Raw genomic sequence first — 22,446 nt, 5'->3', positions numbered from 1 at the left:
GCAGATTCGTTTTGGAATCTCTGAGAATGAAAACAGTAAGTTCCGCAGAGGGGCGTCCCGAAGCTCAGGGCCACATGTGCTTTCCATATTGAAGGCAGGCTAACTTTAGAATGCATGTTCTGCTTTGTGTTGGCTTGAGTGGCTTAGCCAGATTAGGTTGATTTTTTTTTTAATTGTCTGGAAAGTATGGTTTTCTAAATAAAGTCAGCTGGACTGTGAGAGTGCCTTTCTTGATACAGAGAATCTAACTCAGCCTTTTCATGTTTTTATTTAGGGAAAACACTGAGAGCCCAGCTATAAAACAACTTGACAGTGCTTTATTTTCCACTGGATAAAAAGCTCAAGATCTGGGCAGACAGTGTTGGATTTTTGCTTTTTTCTTTCTTAATCACAAAATGGTCCAGTGACTGTGCAGTGGTCAGCCAATGTTTTCATCTTTTGCGATGACATAATTATGGAAAGTTAAGACAAACAGTCCCACGATACTGTGACAGGTTGTCTTTTCATAGGGCTGCTTTGCCTTGAAGTAGGTTAATAACTGCATACACCACATTCCTTCTCTGTTCTTCTGGCTTCTTCCCCTATCTCTTGCTCACTCACTGTGACTGATACATGGAAAGGAGGGCAGGGTTTATTTCGGCCCATTTCAGAGGACTCATTCCATGGCTGTGTGGCTCTGCACACTTGGGCAGATGATTATGGTGGTGCATTGGGCAGACACTGTTCACCTCATGGCAAACAGGAAGCAGAGAAGGAATACAGGAAGGGGCCATGGCAGGATATAGACCCAAAGGCATACTCCCAGTGACTTATTTCCTCTAGCTAGGTCTGACCTTCTGAAACTTTGACAGCTTCCCACCCTAGTTGGGTACCAAGGTTGAGGCCATGAAGCTGAGAGGAGGGGGAACATTCCAAATTCAAACTGGAACACTTGGTTTAAAATTCTCACCTCTTTTTTTCTGACTTCTATTTCTAATAAGCTCTTTACACCAGAGCATGTAAAAATGTTCACTAATATGTGTATACTTGCATTCACTCTGTGTCAAGTGCTTTGTTATATTTGTATGTGTTGGATGGGTATATATGTGTATGTGGTGCATGCATAGGAGTGTGTGCACATGCAGAGGCCAGAGGAAGATGTTGGTGTCTTCCTCTATCGCCCTCCACTTTATTGCCTGGAGACAGGGCCTCTCATTGACCTGGAAGCTCACTGTTTGGGCCAGACTGGGCCAGCAGGCTTTCAGGATCTGTCTCTGCCCTCCATTGCTGGTGTTACCGGCATGCACAGCTGGCTTTTTAATGTGAGTGCTAGGAATTCAAATTTGGGTCCTCACACTTGATCAGGAAGTGCCCTTACCCATTATATTTTTCGAATGCAGTCCCCATGATAATACTAAGAAAGTTGGTTCTACTATAACCCTCTAGTAGCAGACTGGAAGACGGCGGTGCTTAGAGAAGAAACTTTGAGACTTGAATGTTGTAGTGAGACTTGAATCCAGGTCACATTACAACTGGCTGCCTTCTCACTAGGAAGTAAATAGACAGACAGGTGTGTGTGCGCACATCTTCCTTCCCCCTTGTCTAGACTCCGTTCTTAAGAAAACCTTAAGGTTAGCCTCAAGTAGTGTAAACTGGAAAACAAAAGAAGTAGGGGTCTCTTCCTGAGACCACTGCAGACTTCATGATGAAGTTAGCAAGACCATCTCCATCCTTTGTAAGCTAGACTAAAGCTGGCCCACCTCCAATAACCTCACCTACATCTCTGCTTTGACCCCTCCCCCTTAGGATGGATGAAAATTACAATCTCTTGCCCCATGGAGTCAATTTCCAAGATGCCATCTTTCCAGACACACAAGAAAACAGAAGGATGTTTTCCAGCCTCTTCCAGTTTGCTAACTGTTCCCAAGGGCAGCAGCTGATGACCTTCTCGAGTGACTGGGAGATCCAGGAGGACAACAGGGTAAGAGCTGGCTAGAGCCTGTGCCTTGGCAATACAGGAGTGTAGCCATGTCTTCCAGGAACGTTATGATCAAAGGTGTCAAGAATCCTCTTCCAAATTATGTATCCTCCCATCTCCCTCCCAGCTGAGAGAGAATGCCGCTCATAGACTTTGGATGCCTGAGATTTAGTGTTTGATAAGGAGTTCTTCACAAAGTAGGAGCACGATGGGAGGAAGGTAAACATGTCTCAGGTTCCCCTTCTGCAAAAGGGAGATGAAAGTCACACCCATATTGCATCCTTTGATTTAAATATGTAAGTTTCTTGGCACAGTGCTCAGAGTGTTTAATGCCAGTAAGCCATTATGGCTCTAAGGCAGTGGTAGTCAACCTGTGGGTCATGACCCCTATGGGGGTCGCATATCAGATATCCTATATATCAGATATTTACATTGTGATTCATAGTGGTAGAAAAATTACAGTTATGGAGGAGTAATGAAATAATTTTATGGTTCGGGGAGGGGGTCACCACAACATGAGGAACTGTATGTACTAAAGGGAAGTTGAGAAACACTGCTCTAAGGAATTGTCTTGGAAGAAAGGGAAGTGAAGTACGAGAACTCTCAGAGCTAGCATTCCATGTCTAAATTTTTCTTTTAGATTTATTTTATGTGTGTGGATTTTTTTTTTTTTTTTGCCTGCATGTATGTATGTACACCATGTGCATGCCTGGGGAAGTTAGGAGAGGGATTTGATTCCCCAGGAACTGGAGTTATAGATGGTTGCGAGCTGCCATGTGGGTCCTGGGGATCAAACCCAGGTCTTCTGGAAGAGCAGCAAGGGCTCTTGCCTGCTGAGCTGCCTCTCCAGCCCCCATTCCATGATTTTTAAAGTGATACTCTTCTTAAAACTTGCAGGGTAGACCAAGCGGCTGTAGGAAAGGCTAAGATGACTGCGAGTGTGGAAATATAAAGAAATCTTCCAATCCGAGTCACATGCCTGTTAGGGAGAAATTTTAGGGGTCGTCAGTTTCCCCAAACAATGGCAGTGTCACGAGGACACTGGAGAGTAAGTCAGACCAGGTGCTGGCCCGTCACTTTCTACCCAAAATAGATTTGAAGTTAAGTGACCGACTTACGGAGACAGGTCTGAAGTGGATATCAAATCAAGTAATGACCCTATTTTGTGGTCTAAAGAATCACCCTGGTTGTATCTGGTGGCTCCGTCCTTTCTGTCACTTGTCTTTGCTGGTGGCTTAGTCTAGGGTAGCTGCCTTGTTCTATAAACGTCATCATCTTCAGCCCCGGGACCCCTGGCCCCCAGGACCTTTCTTTTACTCTCACAGAGAAGCTGCTCCTGTGATGGGCTAGGCTGTCCAGACAAAAGAAGTTATTCATTTGTTCTTTCACGTCAAGAGCTTCCTGCCTTAGATCTACCCCGCTGACAGCAGTCTCAGGTCTCCTTGCCCGGCTGCCCCGCTTTCTGAGACTTTGTCCTGTGTTTTGTTACATCACTGTACTGAGAACCGGCTTCGTCCTCTTCCCCTCCTCCCTGTCTGTGTGTGCAGATACATGTGTGTGATGATGCATTTATGCTGCTATGTGAAGGTCAGAAGACTTCTGGTTTTGTTCCTCAGGCCCAGTATTAGGTTTCTATTGCTGTGACAAAACACCATGACCGAGGCAACTTACAAAAGAAAGCTTTTACTTCAGCTGAAGTTTCCCAATGGTTAGAGTCCATGACGGTGAAGCAAAGGCATGGCGGGAAGAACAGCTGATAGTTATCTTGATGCAAAAGCAGGAGGCCAAAAGAACTGGAAATGGTGCCAGTCTTTTGAGTCCTCAAAGCTCACCCCTAGTGATACACTCCCTCCAACAAAGCCACACCTCTTAATCCTTTTTAAACATTTCCACCAGCTGGGAACCAAGTATTCAAGCACGTGAGCCTGTGGGGAATCATTCTCATTTAGGCAACTGCAGGCACCAAGAGTGTTTTATTGACTGGAACTCACCCAGCAGGCCAGGCTGGCTGGCCATTCAGCCCCAGGGGTTCCTGCCATCTCTGCCTCTGCTGTGCTGGGATTAGAGGGGTGTGCCACCATGCCTAGCTTTTAAAATGTGGCCTCTAGGGGATCAAATTCAGGTCTTCCTGAGTTCATAAACACTTTACCAACTGACTTCTCTCTAGTCCTGTTTTCCTGTGTGTGCATGAGTGCGTGTGTATGCATGTGTATGCATGTACGCTTGAATGTCTTGCTTTGTCCTCTGCATTATTCACTTGAGACAGCATCTCTCATTGAACTTGGAATGAGACTGGCAGCCAGCAAGCCTGAATGATGTTTCTATATCTGCCTCCCACAGCACTGGGAGTTATGGATTTGCATGACCCCACTTAGCTTCTCACACTGGTAATCGAGATCAGGTCTTCATGCCTGTGCAACAAGCTCTTTTACCCATGAAGCCATGGCCCAGCCCCCGTTTCTCCCTCCTTATCTTTATTGTTCAGTACTCCACACTGCATTGGAGGCACTACATCAAAGCCTCAGAATCCAAAACCGAGTCACATCTAGTCTACCGGGAATGTAATCAGTTTAGTTTTGGCTTATTTTGTGGGAGCTTTGCATATGTATATAACCCACAATAGCAATAGATTTATGTCAAGAGATCAAATATTACTCCAAAAAAAGCTTAAGGGGCTTAGTCCTAAAACCCTGCAGCTGCATAACTTATTAGTCTTTTGCTCACATTTGTTTGGAATTAGATTTTCCAACATTAGAAAAGGCAGAGACTAGAACAATAGGACCATGGGGAATAGTTTCAGCGTGGAGGCAGGCCTATTTCTGTGGATCTTGGGGAGACTGCTTTTCCCCTTTAGTCACCCTGGTGTCTTGGATAATGGAGTGTGGGAGTACTGGACACATGGATGAAGTGTCAAAATCTGAAGTCAGGGGTGATAATCATTCCAGGATGCTGTTCTGATGGGCAATAAACTTAAAGGTTTGACTGGGGCCACTGTCAGTTTCCCAGACCTATGGTGATATTTTATTTGTACTGAAATGTGATTTTATTTGTATGTTAATAAATGAAGTTGCCCAGGGGTCAGAGCTAATAGCAAGCCATCGCAGAAGCTGGGTGGTGGTGGCGCATGCCTTTAATCCAGCACTTGGTAGGCAGAGCTAGGTAGATCTCTGTGTGTTCAAGGATACAGCCAGCATGGAGACACATGCCTTTAATCTCAATACCAACCAAAGAAGATGGGGAGGTCTGTACAGACAGGCAGTCATGTGGTTGGGTTTACAACCAACAAGAAGGCAGAACAGAAAGTCTTTATAAAGACAAACACACAGGAAGTAGTTCGCTTGGCTGAAGAGGACAGCTGCAGAGGAAGGGTAAGGCTCTTAGCTCTGATCTCTTGGGCTTTCATCTTTGCATTGGTTCTGTGTTTCTTATTGAATAAGACGGTTACTTCTACACAGACCCTTTCTTTCCTTCATTCCATTCTCACTCCCTGCCTTCTGGGAAAGGGATCCCATCAGAACTCAGTGAAAGTACTTTATCTACCTACCTACCTACCTACCTACCTACCTACCTACCTACCTACCTACCTATCCATCCACCCACCCACCCACCCACCCATCCATCCATCCACCCACCCACCCACCCACCCACCCACCCACCCACCCACCCACCCATCCATCCATCCATCCATCCATCTAATTATCGTGTGCGCACGCATGTGCATGCGCGCAAGCACCAAGATCTCATGATGTGGATCTCCTCGCTGGTCTTGAACTTGCTGAATAGCCCAGGCTAGTCTCAAATTCTCACTCCTCCCAGGTCAGCCTCCTAAGTGCTGGAGTTGAAGCATGTGCCACCATCCCTAGCAGCTAATTCTTTTAACATTTAAGTTAAAGGCTGGGGAGATGACTGTGTGGGTAAAAGCACTTGCTGCATGTTGTGAGCATGTAGCCAGAGACACAGAGGAACATGTTTGTGTCTTTCTACAATATCACAGTCTATTGAAGAGCAATACATTCTCAAGGCCCAGAGGTTTCAATGACAGGAATTTGAAAGATTATCCAATCTGGCTGAGGCAAATGTAAGTTCTTTTATTCTATCTAAATTAACTCTCATACCACACATCACACATAGTAAGTATATATGCATAGATGTAGTTTACAGAAAGAATACAATTAAAAAGGCTGCAGGAGAGTACAAAAAGTTTCAGAAGTAGGCTGGGAGAGTCTATATCGATAAGATGCAAGCCAGATCCGTGCTGGGAGGTGGTTGAAGTCCAGGTTTGAGGGCAAGGCTACAGAGTGCAGCTGTGTGGTAAAAGCCTGAACCCGGGTCCAAGAGTGGGAAACCACAGTATCCTAATTTGTAATTTGGTTTCCATTGCTGTGGCAAAGACTATGACCAAAAGCAACATGGAGATGGAAGGATTTACCTCATCTTATAGCTTGCAGTTCATCGTGAAAAGAAGTCAGGGCAAGAACCCAGAGGCAGGAAATGTAGCAGGGGACACAGAGGAGGAACACTGTTCACTGTTGTTTTCCACATGGCTTTCTCAGCCTGATTTCTTTTACCACTTAAGACAACCTGCTCCAGTGTGGCTTCCCCCCACAGTGGGCTGGGCCCTCCTTCATCAATCGCTAATCAAGAGAACACCCCACAGACCTGCCTGCAGGTCATCTGTTGTGGCATATTCTCAATGAAGGCTCCTTCTACCTAAAAGACTCTAATTTGTGGCAAGTTGACAAACGCCAGCATGGGCTGTTTCAGGTCCATGTTCTCATGGGTGGCTGGGCAGGCAGTTGAGTGGGCTGAGTCAGCAGAGGGGACCCTAGTGGAGCTGAAGCTCCAGGGACAGTTGGGGAGTTCTCTGCTTGTTGATCCTCCAGGTATATACTAGTCATCAGGTGATAGGTTGGTGTGACAACACACAATCAAAATGTTAGGTGTTCACCATTTTATGGCATTCATTCAAGGGAGTTATACTCTGGTATAACTTTCTGGTTTTGTCTGATGTGTTTAATAAGGTCTTAGGTCTGTTTTCCCTGATAGGATTTTAATACATTCATGTGCCTCCACACTCTGAACTCACTCCAATAAGCACATAGGGTGGCTCCCCCTATACATCCAGTCATTTATCAGTCAGTGTTGGGTGGGTGGTACCTGGCAGATGTATGGTTTAATGAGTCTAACAGGGGTTGCAGTCATCCTTTCTCAAAATAGAGTAAAAATCTGCTTGACAATGGAGTCTCTTAGGGCAACACACAGATTGATAAACCCCTGTTTTGTATCACATGGAGTGACTTAGAGTAGGGCATAGCCTCATCTCAGTATCATAGAAACCTGATGACCTGAGTTGGGATCCCCAGAACCTGCATACAAGCTGGATATAGTAGGTCAGGTATCTGCAAACCCATCACACTCCTACTGGGAAATGGGAGGCAGAGACAGGAGAATCTTTACAGACTCTTCCGTCAGCTAGTCTGCCTACTCAGTGCAGATAGATCCTGTCTCAAACACAGTGGGAGGGGAGAAATGACATCTGAAGTTCTTTTTCTGTCCCTCTAGCCAGCTCCCAAATAATGACACAGAGACTGCTTATTTATTATGAAAGCGTGGCCTATATCTTAGGCTTGTTTCTAAGTAGCTGTTATAACTTAAATTAGCCCATTTATATTAATCTATGTTCTGACAGGTGGTATTATCTCTCTTCCATCTTGCACCTCCTATTTCCTTTCCATGTCTGTCTGGTGACTCTACTGTTCTTTTTCCCAGAGTCCTCACAAGTCCTGCCTAACTTCTTCCTGCCTAGCTATTGGCCATTCAACTCTTTATTAAACCAGTCACAGTGACACATCTTCACACAGTGTAAAGGAATATTCCACAGCATTCCCTCCTTTTTGTCTCAATAAAAAGGAAAGGTTTTAACTCTAATACAGTCAAATTATATACAATAAGAGCAATTATCAAGTAAGAATTACATTCACAATGTCCTGTCCATTTGTATTTGGCAAATTTGGAGAAATTATTACCTATCTTATCTTGATGAGTTCAAAGTTTTATACCTAGTTCACTTTATATCCTAACTTGTATTACCATCCTAAAACTACCTATTTAGACCTCAAAACATTTTCTTAGATAAATGATTTAAGCTTTTATTTTTCCCAACCTTATACACTTTATACCTTTTTTGTGAGTTTTTTTTCTGAATTTTGTAACAAGGAAAACTGTAACTATAACTATCTCATCTTCAACCCCATCAGAGACCCAAGAAGGACATAATATTACCTAAGTAAACAGGAAGTGCAGAGCAAACAACTTCCCAAACTGTAGAAACTACAAAGACAGCTGGTTCCTCTACAGCATCGGGGCATCACTCTTCATCTTACAGGCCTAGAATATCTGACAGACTTTTCTGTGAAGCAGGAATTAAAAAGGACTGTCCTACATTATCTTGGCAAAGTTCAGCAGTTGCCTTCTTTTGTGTCCTGCTTGTCTAGTTTGGACTGCTTACTGTCAGCAGTTGAGGTAAGGGTAGTTTCTTGCCCAAATGGCTAGATTTGCCATATTGAAAGCAAACTCCATATGGAGGTTCTTTGATGCCCATCATCCTTTTTTGAAGTAAATTGGTGCTGCCAGGAGCAGACGTGCCTCATTGTCTTGAAAACCTTACATTATTAAAACATTTTAAGTGCCATATTCTGTAGTTCTTTAAAGTGTTTGAAGACTATTTATCTAAAATATATTTCTGTATGACCTTAAAAACATACCTAACATGACTACAAGTTTGACTATTATAGATAACTAATTACTAACTTTCATTTCTTAATTATACTAAATGGTTTATAATAATAGCTTTAATGACTAGAACTTTAAGATTACATTTTTAAATAAGCTGCATAGGTACAATACCTTAAACAAGAGTAGAAATGTATGTATAATATGTTCTAACAAAAATAACCTTAAGTTTGTATCAATATATAAAAATCCATACCAATGTAAAATATTTGAGACTAGTAGTTGTTGAAAAGTAGACTCAACTGTCCACGCTTTCATTCCATCATTCAGTATTATCCCTTTTTCTTTTTGTATTGAGATCCTTGAATCTAATTTCCTTTGTTAGTTTCATCCTTGACTATGACCAATAACAACTTGCAACCAACCCCGCCCCCGCCCCAAATGATGACAAACATCCATAATCCACTGAATGACCAAAACCACCCATCCCACCTCTTGAGAATGTGGGCATCATGTTCGCTAGACTGATTCCTGTTATCTGGGGGCAATGACATCTTTAGGGGACCCTGAGAAAATTGGGATAATGATCAGGTCTTGGGAGAGTTAGCTGTATTGTTTCTTGTTTAATCTCTGTGTGATGGGAAAGTATAGAGCTTATCTGAAGTCTTAGCTGGAGTAGTCTATGAAGCTGGACCATCTCAGCTAGCAGCTTTGAAGTTGTTCTAAATGCAGAATTTTGAGGAAACTGCAATAGAGGCACTCTGAGAGGCTGGATTACCTGGACTTTTTGTCTTCATTGGTTTCTGGTCCTTTTCTGAAAACACATGAAACTTTTAAAGGTAACATATATATCTGTATTAACGTAAGTATGGAATGTGCAGAGTGTACAAGTTAGCTAAAGATGATTTTTCTGTTTTATATTTGAGCAGATAAAAGGCATCTGTCAATTTTATAAGTCCACTTGGACTGTATAACCAAACCTCTATCCATGCCATATAAAAGGATGATAATGATAAGCCATGGGGACTCTGTGGCCAACAAGATTTATATTGTCTCAATCAGTCTCAGAGCTGTTCCCATGCAGGGGGATCAGCATGTACATCACTTGTCTTGTAGCTTTCCTGTTTTCTTCCCTCAAGTCTGTAGTCAAGATCCTCAGGAGGTCTCCCCTGGTCAAATCTGACCTATTTTAACTTTGAAGGAGTTTGTTTTCTGTGAAAACAAAGGCATAACCTCTCCCCCAATGCAACACATTTCCCAGCTTCCATTTTGAAGCCAAGACATCTCTAAAGTATATAGGCTGGTTTAATTCAGCAGTGCCTTTCATAATGCAATGCATCTCAGCAGCTGCCATTGGCTCATCAGCATTCAAAAAATTCAAAGTCAATAAAACACCATACAGTTTCCAGATGCCCTGTGTACTTCCCATCTATACATGGCTTAATTTTTGTATTACTTTTCTTTAAAGACTCTATTATTTTTAAACTGTTTTTTTCTATGACTATCTACACCCATTTTCTTTTTCTTTATTTAGCATCTAAGTACATTTTAAAACACACTGTAACCTGTTCAGAGATTTTGTCCACCTGGACCTGACTTTTTTTTTTTTTTTTCAAATCTGCAGCCTCCTCTGAGCATGTGAACAAATTTTAAACCAATAGGCTACTGCTGCATGGCTCTGCTTAGCATATGGCATGCTGGTGCCATATGGCTCTGCTCTTCTTGATTCCATGACAGCCTATCTCATGTTGGTGGGCACCAACCTGGAGCCACATTTACCCACCCCAGCTCTGGGAATCTGTTGTGTCTGCCTGAAGCAGGAGTTTGTACCTAGTGCCTGCTGCTCAAGTGCTCAGCTGTACAACAGGGTCCCCCCCTTTTTTTTCTTTTTCAGTTTTTCGAGACAGGATTTCTCTGTGTAGCTTTGGAACCTGTACTGGCTCTCGCTCTGTAGATCAGGCTGGCCTCGAATTCACAGAGATTCTCCTGGCTCTGCCTCCCAAGTGCTGGGATTAAAGGCATGTGCCACCACCGCCTGGCACAACAGGGTCTCTTAAAAGAGCAGTGCCTCTATAGGCTGAACCTACTTGAGAAACTGCTTTCTCAGGCCCTATATGGATATTCAAGCCTCCATACTGAATGCCACATGTAACAAGTTCACTAGCCAGCTCCCAAATAATGACACAAAGACTTCTTATTAATTATGAAAGCTCAGCCTGTAGCTTAGGCTTGTTCCTAACTAGCTCTTATAACTTAAATTAACTCATTTATATTTATCTACATTCTGCCATGTGGCATTAACTCTTTTCCATCTTGCACCTCCTGTTTCCTCTCCATGTCTAGTTGGTGACTCTGCCTTTCTTTTTCCTAGAGTCCTCTCTGTCCCCACCTAACCTCTTACTGCCTAGCTATTGACCATTTAGTTCTTTATTAAACTAATCACAGCGACATGTCTTCACACAGTATACAATTATCCCACGACTTTCATCTTCAGACCTCCATAAGCATACTGTAACACATACACACACACACACACACACACACACACACACACACACACACACACAAATTCAACTTAAAACTGACTATATTTACTTTGAATAATTCTGTTGTAAACCTTGCAGTTTTGTCTGTAATGTGGAGTGATTCAAATGGTTGTGTGCAGACAAAGAGTTACAGGAAGACCTATTGGCAATTCCTTCCATCCTTCTTCAAAAACCATCCAAAACAAACAACAAAAACAAACAGACAAGAAAACAAGCTACAATACCCACCTTTTTCTCTGGGCAGGCCTTCCTCCCAGGATAAGCATACCTATGATCTCAGAAACATTACCCGTTTCCCCTCAACCGAATGAAGGTTCAATTTGCTGTTCAGGTCACTTTCCCCCAAGTAGGAATAAGTGCTGACTGGGGTGGGGAGGGCTGGGGAGGCTTTTGTTAATGAGAATTCACTAATCCCTCCCTCCTGGGTTCCCAGAGAAGTTGTTCATGGCCCTGGACTTCGCTTTTCTCACAGTGTCTTAGGGAACGAATCTTGCAGGTGTGTAGCAAGCTCTTATGCTTTTGTTGTTGATACTGTTTTTTGCCATGCTTCCTTGCGGCCTGGACATACGACCTAGATTCCATCCGTGAAGGATATCCTTCATCCTCTTCACCAATGGGTCTTTTTCTTGGAGTGTCATTTGACTTGGAGAGGTGATCTGGAGGCTAAGGGCTGGGACAGTAGGAAAATCTTACATGGGGATGCTTTTGTGCGGCACACCCAGGGTGCCATTCAACTCAATCCATGGGAGCAAAACCCTCCCACACTCTGGTTCCTTTCCAGTACTCTGCTTTTAGATATCCCACCCACTCTTTAGTTCATAGAAACACAGTCTTGCTTTCAAAAGTTGCCAAGACATCAGTAGTGACACTGGGTGTTCGGCACCTCCCCATTGGTGACATGGTGCTAATGGGGCTTGAGGGGACGTCTTTGGCAATCAGAGTCTTTACTGGCAGGATTCTCTGCACTCCAGCCAAGAACATTTTCCTTTTTTCTCCTGCTTAGGCGAGTGTAACAGTCAAAACAGAAGTTGGATATTTTCTCTTCTCTGCCAGTTCTATCCCCTAGGACCAAGACCTAGCCTGACCCGACTTACTGATGTCTGTCATCAAATGTCATGGGATTAAAATAAAATCTGTGAAGGTCAGGCTGCCCCCATGGTCTCCTTTCCTTGTTTGGAGTTGGGAAGGAGCTGTCTCACTCTTAGCTGCTTCAGAAGGAATGTAAACTCATCAGATCTGTATGGCTCAGCTGTGTCGGGAGGATTGGCCTTGGGCAGGTCCTTTCATTTCTCATGGCTGAAGTTTGCTCATGTAGAAAATGAGGCCCACAGAAACTAAGGCTGCTGCACTAGAGTGTGCATCTGATGCACTTTGTAAACAATGAAGAACAGAGGTCCATTATGACTGTAGTCATTTCAAAGTCTTCAAACATGGCATTTTTTTAAACAAATTAATAAACAAACTTTCTGGGGCTGGGGAGATGGCTCAGTGGTTAAAAGCACATCTTTTTCAGAGGGCCAGAGCTCATTTCCCAGCATCCAGGTCAGGTGGCTCACAACCACCTGTAACTCCAGCTCCAGGGGATTCAGTGCCGCCTTCTAGCCTTCATGGGCACCTGTGCTCATGTTCATATCCCCCCTCCAACACACACATACATATAACTAAAAAAAAGCTTTCTGTTACTTCCCCAGGGAACTGTAACTCCTAAAGCCTGCTGGGATTGGTGACTGCTAATCCCACCCAGCTCCCTTGATTGGTCAGAACAGTCAAAGGGAAGCACATTGGTGATGGGAATGATAAAGGGGAAGCGACTGTGTGCATTTTCTTCCATTTAGCAGTATTTAATAACTTCCGGGCAGGAGCACTTTGAAAAAGTATATTAACTGAACTGTAAGCAGATAACATGTTCTTGTAAGTCCAAATCTGAAAGTAGACAGTGGTGCCAGTAGAAAATCTTTCCCTTCACCATTCATTTCCCTGTCCCTACCTACCCCAGACAGCTACAGTTATTGGTTTCTTGTACAAACATTCAACAAGTATGTTGATACTGCAAATACAGTTTAACATGTGTTATTTACTGTTGCCTTTGATAGAGTGATGGAGTACTGTGTACACTCAGCTGTGCTGTGCTTTTCACATATAGACATCGAGACTCTTTCCATATCAATGACTCCGAAGATGCCTTAAACAGCTGCACAATATTCCATTGTACGGAAGTATCATGATATATCACATTTAATGGTGTGTCCTGCTGTTGGGTTTTTGGGTCATTTCTAACCCAACATCATTACAAATGGTGCTGACATCATTTTATATATATATATAACTAAGTTACAAAACTCATTACTGTGTTTAATTCTTAGCAAATATTTGGGTACCTCAGCTCCTGTGTGAGATGCTACAGTTTCAATATTTAGCAAACTTCAAAGGCCCTGATTGTCATTAAGCCTTAATCGGCAACAGAGGCAATCAAAAGATCACAATGATCAAAATGTCACAATCAAAAGATCATTGCATGATTTAAAATGGAAATGATTGTTCCAACTTAAGAAACTAAGCAACTAACAGTCCTTACCCAGACTTGAAAGGGAAGAAACCCTTCTCAAGTGAACTGATACTGAGATAAGGTCTAGTGTGTAAAGAGGCATTCAAGTTAAAGTGGGTGCCAGCAGTTCAGAGACAGAAGCTGTGCAACAGCCCTGTGGCAGCAGGACATACAGGTGAAGAAGAGACTTGTGGAGCAGTGAAGGATGTGGGTGAGGAGGATGAGGCCTGAGTTCTGGCAGGAGCTGGACCATGCGGGGCTTGTTAGACCCTAGGAGGATCCAGACTTTGTCCAGTAGCCTTTGACCCTTTGAAGGAAAGGGCAATAGGAGACAAACAGACAAGGTTTTACATCTCCTACAACCCCCTCCTCCTGATCTGGGCAACAAATGTTCAATCACTTTTCACATACAAACCATAATACGGACCATTTTTGCTTTGTTTTGTTTTCAGACAGTTTTTCTGTGTAGTCTGGGCTGGGTTCAAACCCACAGTCCTTCTGCTTCTTCCTCCCATGTACTGGGGTTACAGGTGTGCATCACCACAGCAAGAAGAGGTACCTTTAAAAATCGTGTGTGTGTGTGTGTGTGTGTGTGTGTGTGTGTGTGTGTGTGTGTATGTGTGTATGTGCAGTCACACATGCACAACCATGTGCACATATGCATGTATACACATGATTGTGTGTGTGCACAGTGCACATACACATGTGCACATGATCATGTTTGTGGCACACATGTGGACAACCTTGAGTGTCAGTCCTCACAGTCCATCTTGTTTGAGACAGGGTTTCTTTGTTGTTTACCATCATGAACACCAGGCTGGCTCATGAGTTCCTATCGGTTCTTCTGTTTCTGCCTTTCTCACTGTAGGGGCACAGGGATCACAAGTACACAGTACCATTTGGCTTGATGTGGATTCTGAGGATTACAATTCAGGTCCTCAGGCATGTATGCATGTGCCTTATCCACTGAGCCATCTGATCAGCCCAAGAGATGCTGTGGTAGTTTGAATGTAATTGCCCTCACAATCTTATAGGGAATGGCACCATTAGGAGCTGTGGCTTTGTTGGAGGAAGTGTATCACTGTGGGAATGGGCTTTGATGTCTCTTTTGTTCAAGCTTCCCTCAATGTGACTTCCTGTCACCTGCAAGCTGTAGGACTCTTAGCTTCTTCAGGACCATGTCTGCCTGCACACCACCATACTCCCTGTCGTGATGATAATGGACTGAACCTCTGAAACTGTAAGTGAGCCACCACAATTAAATGTTTTCATTGATAAGAGTTGCCATGGTCATGGTGTCTCCTTACAGCAATAGAAACCCAACTAAGACAGGTACCATTTTAAACTTTTATTGATAACCTATAGGAAGACAACTCAGTTTTATGTATTAATCTTATAACTGACAACACATTGAATACACCTAGTTCTAAAAGATTTTGTAGATTCCATGCCTTTTTAAAGTATGATCATGTTGTCAGTGGAGTACAGTTTTAATTTTCCTGTCAAACTATATGCCTTTTACTTCTTTTTATTGTCTTACTGTACCAACTAAGACCTCCAGTATAAGCATGCATGGGAATGATGAGAATGGATAGTATATTTTAAATATGTCAACTGCAGTTTTGTAGATTCCCTTGATCAGATTAGAGAAGTTAGCTTCTATTAGCTTGTGGACAGTTTTGAAAATATCCTTAGAAATATATTCACTTTGCATATATGCATTGTGCATGAAAACTGGGTTATATAAGGACACCCATAAGCACATTGTTGAGCACATTTGTACCCATCTGTTGTCTGCCTCCCATCTCTCCACACTTTCCTCTTCCATTTGTCTCCCCTTTCCCCAGACAGTTTCATTTCTACTTTCTTGTCATACACACACACACATACATACATAATTGTATACATCTCTATAAAAATCTGGGAACCACAAATAAAAGAAAACATATTTGTCTTCCTGAGACTGGCTTAATTCATTTAACAGCATAATCTCTAGTTGCACTCATTTTCCTGCAAATAACATAATTTTATTCTTCGTTATGGCTAAGGGAATTCCACGAGGTATATATAGTTGGTGAGAGTTGTAACAATGTGTTGAATTTTGTCAGATGTCCTCTCAGCATCTACTTACGGGTTATGAGATTCATTCCCTTTAGCTTGTTCATAAAGTAAATGCTAACGCACACACTCACAGAATAAGGCATGGTTTTTATATATTGCTTGATTTAGTTCACTAACATTCTGTTGGGGACTGTGTGTGTGTGTGTGTGTGTGTGTGTGTGTGTGTGCGCGCGTATAAGCTGAGGATAGAGTCAAGGACCTCAAGCTTGCTTACTATCACTGAGCTGTATCCATCCACTTATTTTTACTGCTATTTATCTAAGGAATCTGGTCCATAGATTTATTTCCTTATAATTAAGAAAGAATATCAGAGTAGCATTGCCTCACAAAATGGTTAGAAAGTATTTCTTCCTCTTTGATTTTCTGGGTGAGATTGCGTAGAATTGGAAATTTACTCCTCATTAGAAGCATATGCATTCATCTGCTTTCTTAGGGTTTTTATTGCTGTGAAGAGACACCATGACTACAGCAGCTCTTATAAAGGAAAACCTTTAATTGATGGCTTAGAGTTTCACAAGCTTAGTCCATTATCGTCTTGGTAGGACATGGTGGTGTGCAGGTAGACATGGTGCTGGAGAAGGAGCTGTGAGTTCTACATCTTGATCAGCAGGCAGTAGAAGGAATCTGTGTACTGGGTATAGCTTGAGTGTATATGAGAACTCAAAACCTACCCCTAGTGACACGATTCTTTCAATAAGGCCTCACCTACTCCAACAAGACCACACCTCCTAATAGCACCACTCCCTATGGGGGCCATTTTCTTTTAAACTATCACATCTGCTTTGCTGCAGCAAAGCACTGGTGTCTAGGTGGTTTAAATAAGAGAAATTTATTTTTCACATTCTAGAGGTTAGCAATCCTAAGTTGTTTATCTGATCTTAATTTAATTTTGGTAAGTGGTATATATCAAGAAAAATTTCCATTTCTTTTATATTTTATAAATACGACATAAAGATTCTTTGGATGTCCTCAGTGTCTGTTGTTATGTCTCCCTTTTCATTTCTGATTTTGTTAATTTAGATATGCTCTGTCTTTTACTTAGTTTAGATAAGGATTTGTCTATCTTGTTGATTTTTCTCAAAGAACCAACTCTTTGTTTCATTGATTCCTTGTATTGTTCTCTTTGTTTTTACTTTATTCCTCAGTTTATTTCCTGCCATCTACTCCTCTTGGGTGTGCTTGCTCCTTTTTGTTCTAGAGCTTTCAGGAGTGATCTTAAGTTGCTAGCTTGAGATTTTTCCAGTTTCTTTAGGCATTCAGTGCTCTGACCTTTTCTATTAGTACCACTTTCATTGTGTCCCATAAGTTTGGGTATGCTGTGCATTCATTTTCATTGAATTCTAGGAAGTCTTGAATTTCTTTCTTTATTTCTGTCTTGATCCAGTATTCATTCAGTAGAGAGTTGTTCAGTTTCCATGAGTTCGTAAACTTTCTGTTGTTATTGATATCCAGTTTTAATCTGTGGTGGTTTGATGGGATTCAAGGGGTTATTTCAATTTTCTTGTATCTGTTGAGACTTGCTTTGTGATCAAATGTGTGGTCAATTTTGGAGAAAGTTCCATGAAATACTGAAGAAGGTATTCTTTTGTGTTTGGGTGAAACGTTCTGTTGATATCTGTTAGGTCCATTTGGTTCATAACATCTGTTAGCTCCAGTATTTCTCTGTTTAGTTTTTGTCTGGATGACCTGTCCAGTGGTGAGAGTTGGGTACTGAAGTCTCCCACTACCAATGTGTGATTTAAGCTTTCATAATGTTTCTTTCACAAATGTGGGTGCCCTTGTGTTCAGGGCATAGATATTAAGAATTTAAACGTAAGCTTGGTAGCCTTTTCTTTGAGTATGGAGTGTCCTTCCCCATTTTTTTAAAATTAATTTTGGTTTGAGGTCTATTTTGTGAGACACTAGAATGGCTATACCAGGTTGCTTCTTAGACCCATTTTCTTGGAAAACCTTTTTCCAACCTTTTACTCTGAGGTAATGTCTATCTTTAATGTTTCTTGTATGCTGCAGAAAAATGAATCCTGTTTTTTGATCCATTCTGTTAATCTGTGTCTTTTTACTGAGGAATTGAGTTCATTGACTTTGAGAGATATCAATCACCAATGATTGTTAATTCCTACTATTTTGTTGTTGTTGTTAATGATGGTATGTGTGTGTGCGCGTGTGCGTGCACGCACATGTACATGTTTCCATTCTTTTGGTTTTTCTGGTGTGAAATTATTTATTTTCTGTGTTTTCAAGCATAGTTAACCTCCTTGGGTTGGTGTTTTCTTTCTAGTATCTTCTATAGGGTTGGATTTGTAGATAGATACTGTTTGAATTTGACTTTATTGTGGAATATCTTGTCTTCTCCATCTATGGTGATTGAAAGTTTTGCTGGCTATAGTAATCTGGGCTGACACTTGTAGTCTCTTAGAGTCTGCAGAATATCTGTCCAGGCCCTTCTGGCTTTTAGAGTAGCTATTGAGAAGTCAGGTGTAATTCTAATAGGTCTACCTTTATATGCTACTTGTTTCCTTGCAGCTTTTAATATTCTTGCTTTTTTCTGTATGTTTAGTGTTTTGATTAGTATGTGACAAGGGGACTTTATTTTCTAGTCCAATCTATTTGCTGTTCTGTGTGTATCTTGTACCTTTATAGGCATGTCCTTCCGTAGGTTAGGGAAATTTTCTTCTATGATTTTGTTGAAAATATTTTCTGGGTCTTTGAGCTGGGATTCTTCTCCTCCTTCTATTCCTATTATTCTTAGGGTTGGTCTTTCCATAGCATCCCATATTTCATGGATGTTTTGTGTCAGGAATTTTTTAGATCTAATATATTCTTTGACCAATATATGTTTCTTCTATTGTGTCTTCAACAGCTGAGATTCTCTCTCCCATCTCTTATATTCTGTTGATGATGCTTGCCTCTGTAGTTCCTGCTCACTTACCTAGACTTTCCATTTCCAGAATTCCCCCAGTTTGTATTTTCTTTATTTCTTCTACTTCCATTTTCTGGTCTTAAAGAATTTTATGGCTTCCTTCAACTGTCTGTTTTTTCCTGGCTTTCTTAAAGAGATTTATCAATTTCCTCTAATTTTTTTTTTGTCTTTTCCTTGATTTCTTTAAGGGATTTATTCACTACTTCTTTAAGGACCTCTATCGTCTCCCTTAAGTTGGTTTTAAGGTCTTTTTCTTGTGCTTCAGTTGTGTGGGAATATTCAGGTCCTGCTGTAGTAGGATAGCTGGGCTCTGTGGTGACATATGGCCCTGGCTGTTGTCGATTGTGTTCTTACACTGGCATCTAGGTATCTGGGTTTGGGGTGATTATAGGTCTAGGTGCTGATTTTTGGGTTTGTCTTTGTTGTATAAGTGTTTCGTTCCTTGGTTTGTTTCCTCTCTGGTCTTCCGGCCTGTGTGACCTGTGGTCGAGCAGAAGTCTCCATCTGAGTTGGGGTCTGGACTTTGGGTAGCCAGTGTATTCTCTTGTCAATAAAGGGGTCTCTACCTGAGTAGGGGGTTGGGAAATGGCAAAGAAGAGGGGGCACTAGGGATGTGTGGGGGCCACTGAGAGTGTATGTGGGGGCAGCCTACCTAGAGTTCTGGCAGCCTGCCTGACCTGTGATCCAGCAGAGTCTGGTACACAGCAATGAGGATGGGAGGTGGGATTGGGGATAGTGTTGGAGATGGGGGAGGGGCACTGAGAGAGTGGAGGAGGTCTATGGGCAGGCAGTCTACCAGGAGTTCTGGTGGCCAGTGTGGCCTCTGGTTCAGCAGGGAGTCTCTGCCTGAGTTGGGGGCTGGGATTTGGCAGAGGATGAGGGGAGGAGGATTGGGGATAGTGTTGGAGGGGGAACCACTGAGAGAGTGGAGGAGGTCTCCATGTGGGCAGCTAATCTGGTCTTCTGGCAGTGTGGCCTGTGGCTGGTAGGAGGTTTCTGCCTGATGAACCAAGAGTATGGGGAAGGTTTGCTGGCGACTGGTCTACCTAAAAGGTATTTTTCAATGTGACATCTGAGATGTTTTCTTGTTCTTTCTCATGATGTTTTATAATCTCAAATTTTATTAAATGTAAAAATATTTAATATATACACTTAATATATTATATATAAATGTAAATTTATTTAATATATATACTTCATATATATTTATACTTAATAAAATTTGAGATTTTAATACAATAATATATCATATCTCTCTTCCTTTTCTTTCCTCCAAATCTTCCCTCCTTCCTCTCTTTCTAACTCATGGCCTCTTTGTTAACTAATTGTTATTGCATGCATATGTGTATATGCATATGTATTTCTAAATATGACTTGTCCAGTCCATATAAAGTTACTTGTATGTATGCTTTCAGGACTGACCATTTGGGATTGGCTAACCAATTGGTGTGCTCTTCCCTGGGGCAGACTATTTCTCCCGTTCTCAGCATTCCTAAGTGACCTGTAGTTCTCTGTATTGAGTGGAGACCTCCTAGGCTTTCACCATCACTTTGGTGTATCTGTTGTATAGCTTCTGACATTGCTAGGAGACAGTCTCCCAGCAAACTCCCTAAAAAAACCTGAGGTATTTTTAATGAACTTTTACTACTTTTATATGAAAAAGTCATCAGTTTATCTTGTGTTGGAGATACTTTTCTTCTCTTTCTTTCTCTCCACCCCTCCTTGCTCTCTTTCTTTTGTGTCCTGTGTGCGTGTGTCCTTTAGAGCACTTGGAGGCCAGAGGAGGATACTAAGTGTTTTGTTCTGTCACTTGCTACCTTATTCCCTCATGACAAGGTCTCTCGCTGACTCAGGAACCAAGTGGCAGCCAGCAGGCCCCAGCGATCTCAATGGTAGAGTTACAGATGCATGTGTGGCCACACCCAGATTTTTATGTGAGCGCTAAGGATTCAAACTCAGGTCCTCATGCTTGTATATCAAATGCTCAGACTCAGTGAGCCATCTCCCCAGCCCTAGAATTTTTTTTTAAAACAAGCTATATATGAATTTGTAACGTGACATGCAGAAAGTATTAGGTCAGACCTGCATTGATTCACAGATACTTGATCACACTATTTAAGAAACTATTTGTTAATTACCATTGCCAGTTTCATCTGGCAAGTCATAAGTGTTGGGATGCCCTCAAGCTTACAGTGGCAGTATTCTTAAAATTCTGGGTTTTGGTGGACAGCTCAGATGTTATTACTGGCGGCAACAAATACAGTCATTGTTTTCTTTTCAGTGGCAGGCTTACTCCATTCATTCTTTAAGGAGATGTCTTTTAGTGGAGCAAATATAGTTTGTCACTCACTCTTTCAAGTAAAGAGTGCTTTATGAAACAAAGTCTCTGCCTTGGCTCCAAACGTCATCACGGGAGCCCTTCATCTTGAGACAACACTGTGTCGAGAAGCGGCAGAGGGGCAGTGTGTAAATTCTACTTCTTCACACAATACTAAAAAAGTGTAGTCAGGTCTTTAGAAAAATTAGCAGTTTTCAGTCTTTTGTCAAGGACTTGAAGTCAAACCGGCTCACTTTCCTGCTATCCCAGTGTGGTGGAGAATACAAAGACCATTAGCAGAACTTGGTGTGACTTCCTTGATTTGGACTCAGTGGGACAGAGTTTGACTCACCGGTGCCGTGGACCAGTGCTCAGAAGCCGCTATGTAGGGCCTGGAGGGGTGGCTCAGTGGTTAAGAGTGCTGTGGTTCCTGGGGATCAAAGTTTGGTTCCCAGTACCCATGTCTGGTCACAGTCCCTTGTAGCTCCAGCTGCAGAGGACATGATGCCCTCTCCAGGGGTCCTTGGGTATCTGTACTTGTATATGTGGCACACAGACACACACACATTGACACCATTCATTCTCTCTCTCTCTCTCTCTCTCTCTCTCTCTCTCTCTCTCACTCACTCATTCAAGCAATAAAAATAAATCCTAAAAAGCCAACACAGTGAAAAAGGCAAATGATACGTTGGTATTATTTAGAAAATAGATTTTTCTTTCTAAAATACAAAGTTCTGTTCAGTATGAGATCTGAGATCCTTTCAACAAACTCTTGCCAGTTCTACGTGGAGATCCACCTGCTTATCTTGTGCTTAGGAGGTTTCTATTTCCTTTATTTTTGTTTTTCACCTGACACATGGTTTTTGTCATTTTGAGTCAGAGTCTAACTCTGTAACCCAGGGTGGCTGGGAACTCACTACGTAGCCCAGGGTGGCCTCACACTTGTATCCATCCTCCTGCCTCAGCCTCCTGAGTGCTGACAGCAAGTAAAGGTGCTAGCTGTCAAGCCTTGATTCCTGGAACCCACATGGTAGAAAAGAACCAACTCCTACAAGTTGTCTTCTGACCTCCGCACAGGCTGTGGGGGGTGCCCATTCGCCCCCACACAAATCGAAAATTGAAATCTGAGTGACTCATGGCCAGTCATACAAAAATTAGGCAGAAAAGAAACTCAGAGAGAAGAAAAGGCCATGGTAACTGTTGCCGGGATAAAAACAGCTTGGCGCTGTGTGTTTTTCCATCACCATGACAAACATCCGAGAAGAAGGATTTGAAGGAGGAATGATTTCTGGGAGCCCCTGCTCTCCT

The 22,446-nt window shown here is 42.2% G+C and overlaps 1 protein-coding gene across 1 annotated transcript in view; it reads left to right on the top strand.

Moving 5' to 3' along the window:
- Ccdc3 (coiled-coil domain containing 3) overlaps positions 1-22,446 on the top strand; it is a 93,105-nt gene that overhangs the window by 1,564 nt on the left and 69,095 nt on the right. The window contains exon 2 of the mRNA XM_028891838.2: positions 1,786-1,960. Within this exon, the coding sequence (XP_028747671.1) occupies positions 1,786-1,960 (175 nt within the window). The remainder of the gene's footprint in view (positions 1-1,785; positions 1,961-22,446) is intronic.

Source organism: Peromyscus leucopus, chromosome 5 (assembly GCF_004664715.2).
Source record: "Peromyscus leucopus breed LL Stock chromosome 5, UCI_PerLeu_2.1, whole genome shotgun sequence".
Classification (NCBI taxonomy): Eukaryota; Metazoa; Chordata; class Mammalia; order Rodentia; family Cricetidae; genus Peromyscus; species Peromyscus leucopus.
Note: the sequence above shows the minus strand (reverse complement) of the source record. Positions and strands in the feature narration are given on the sequence as shown.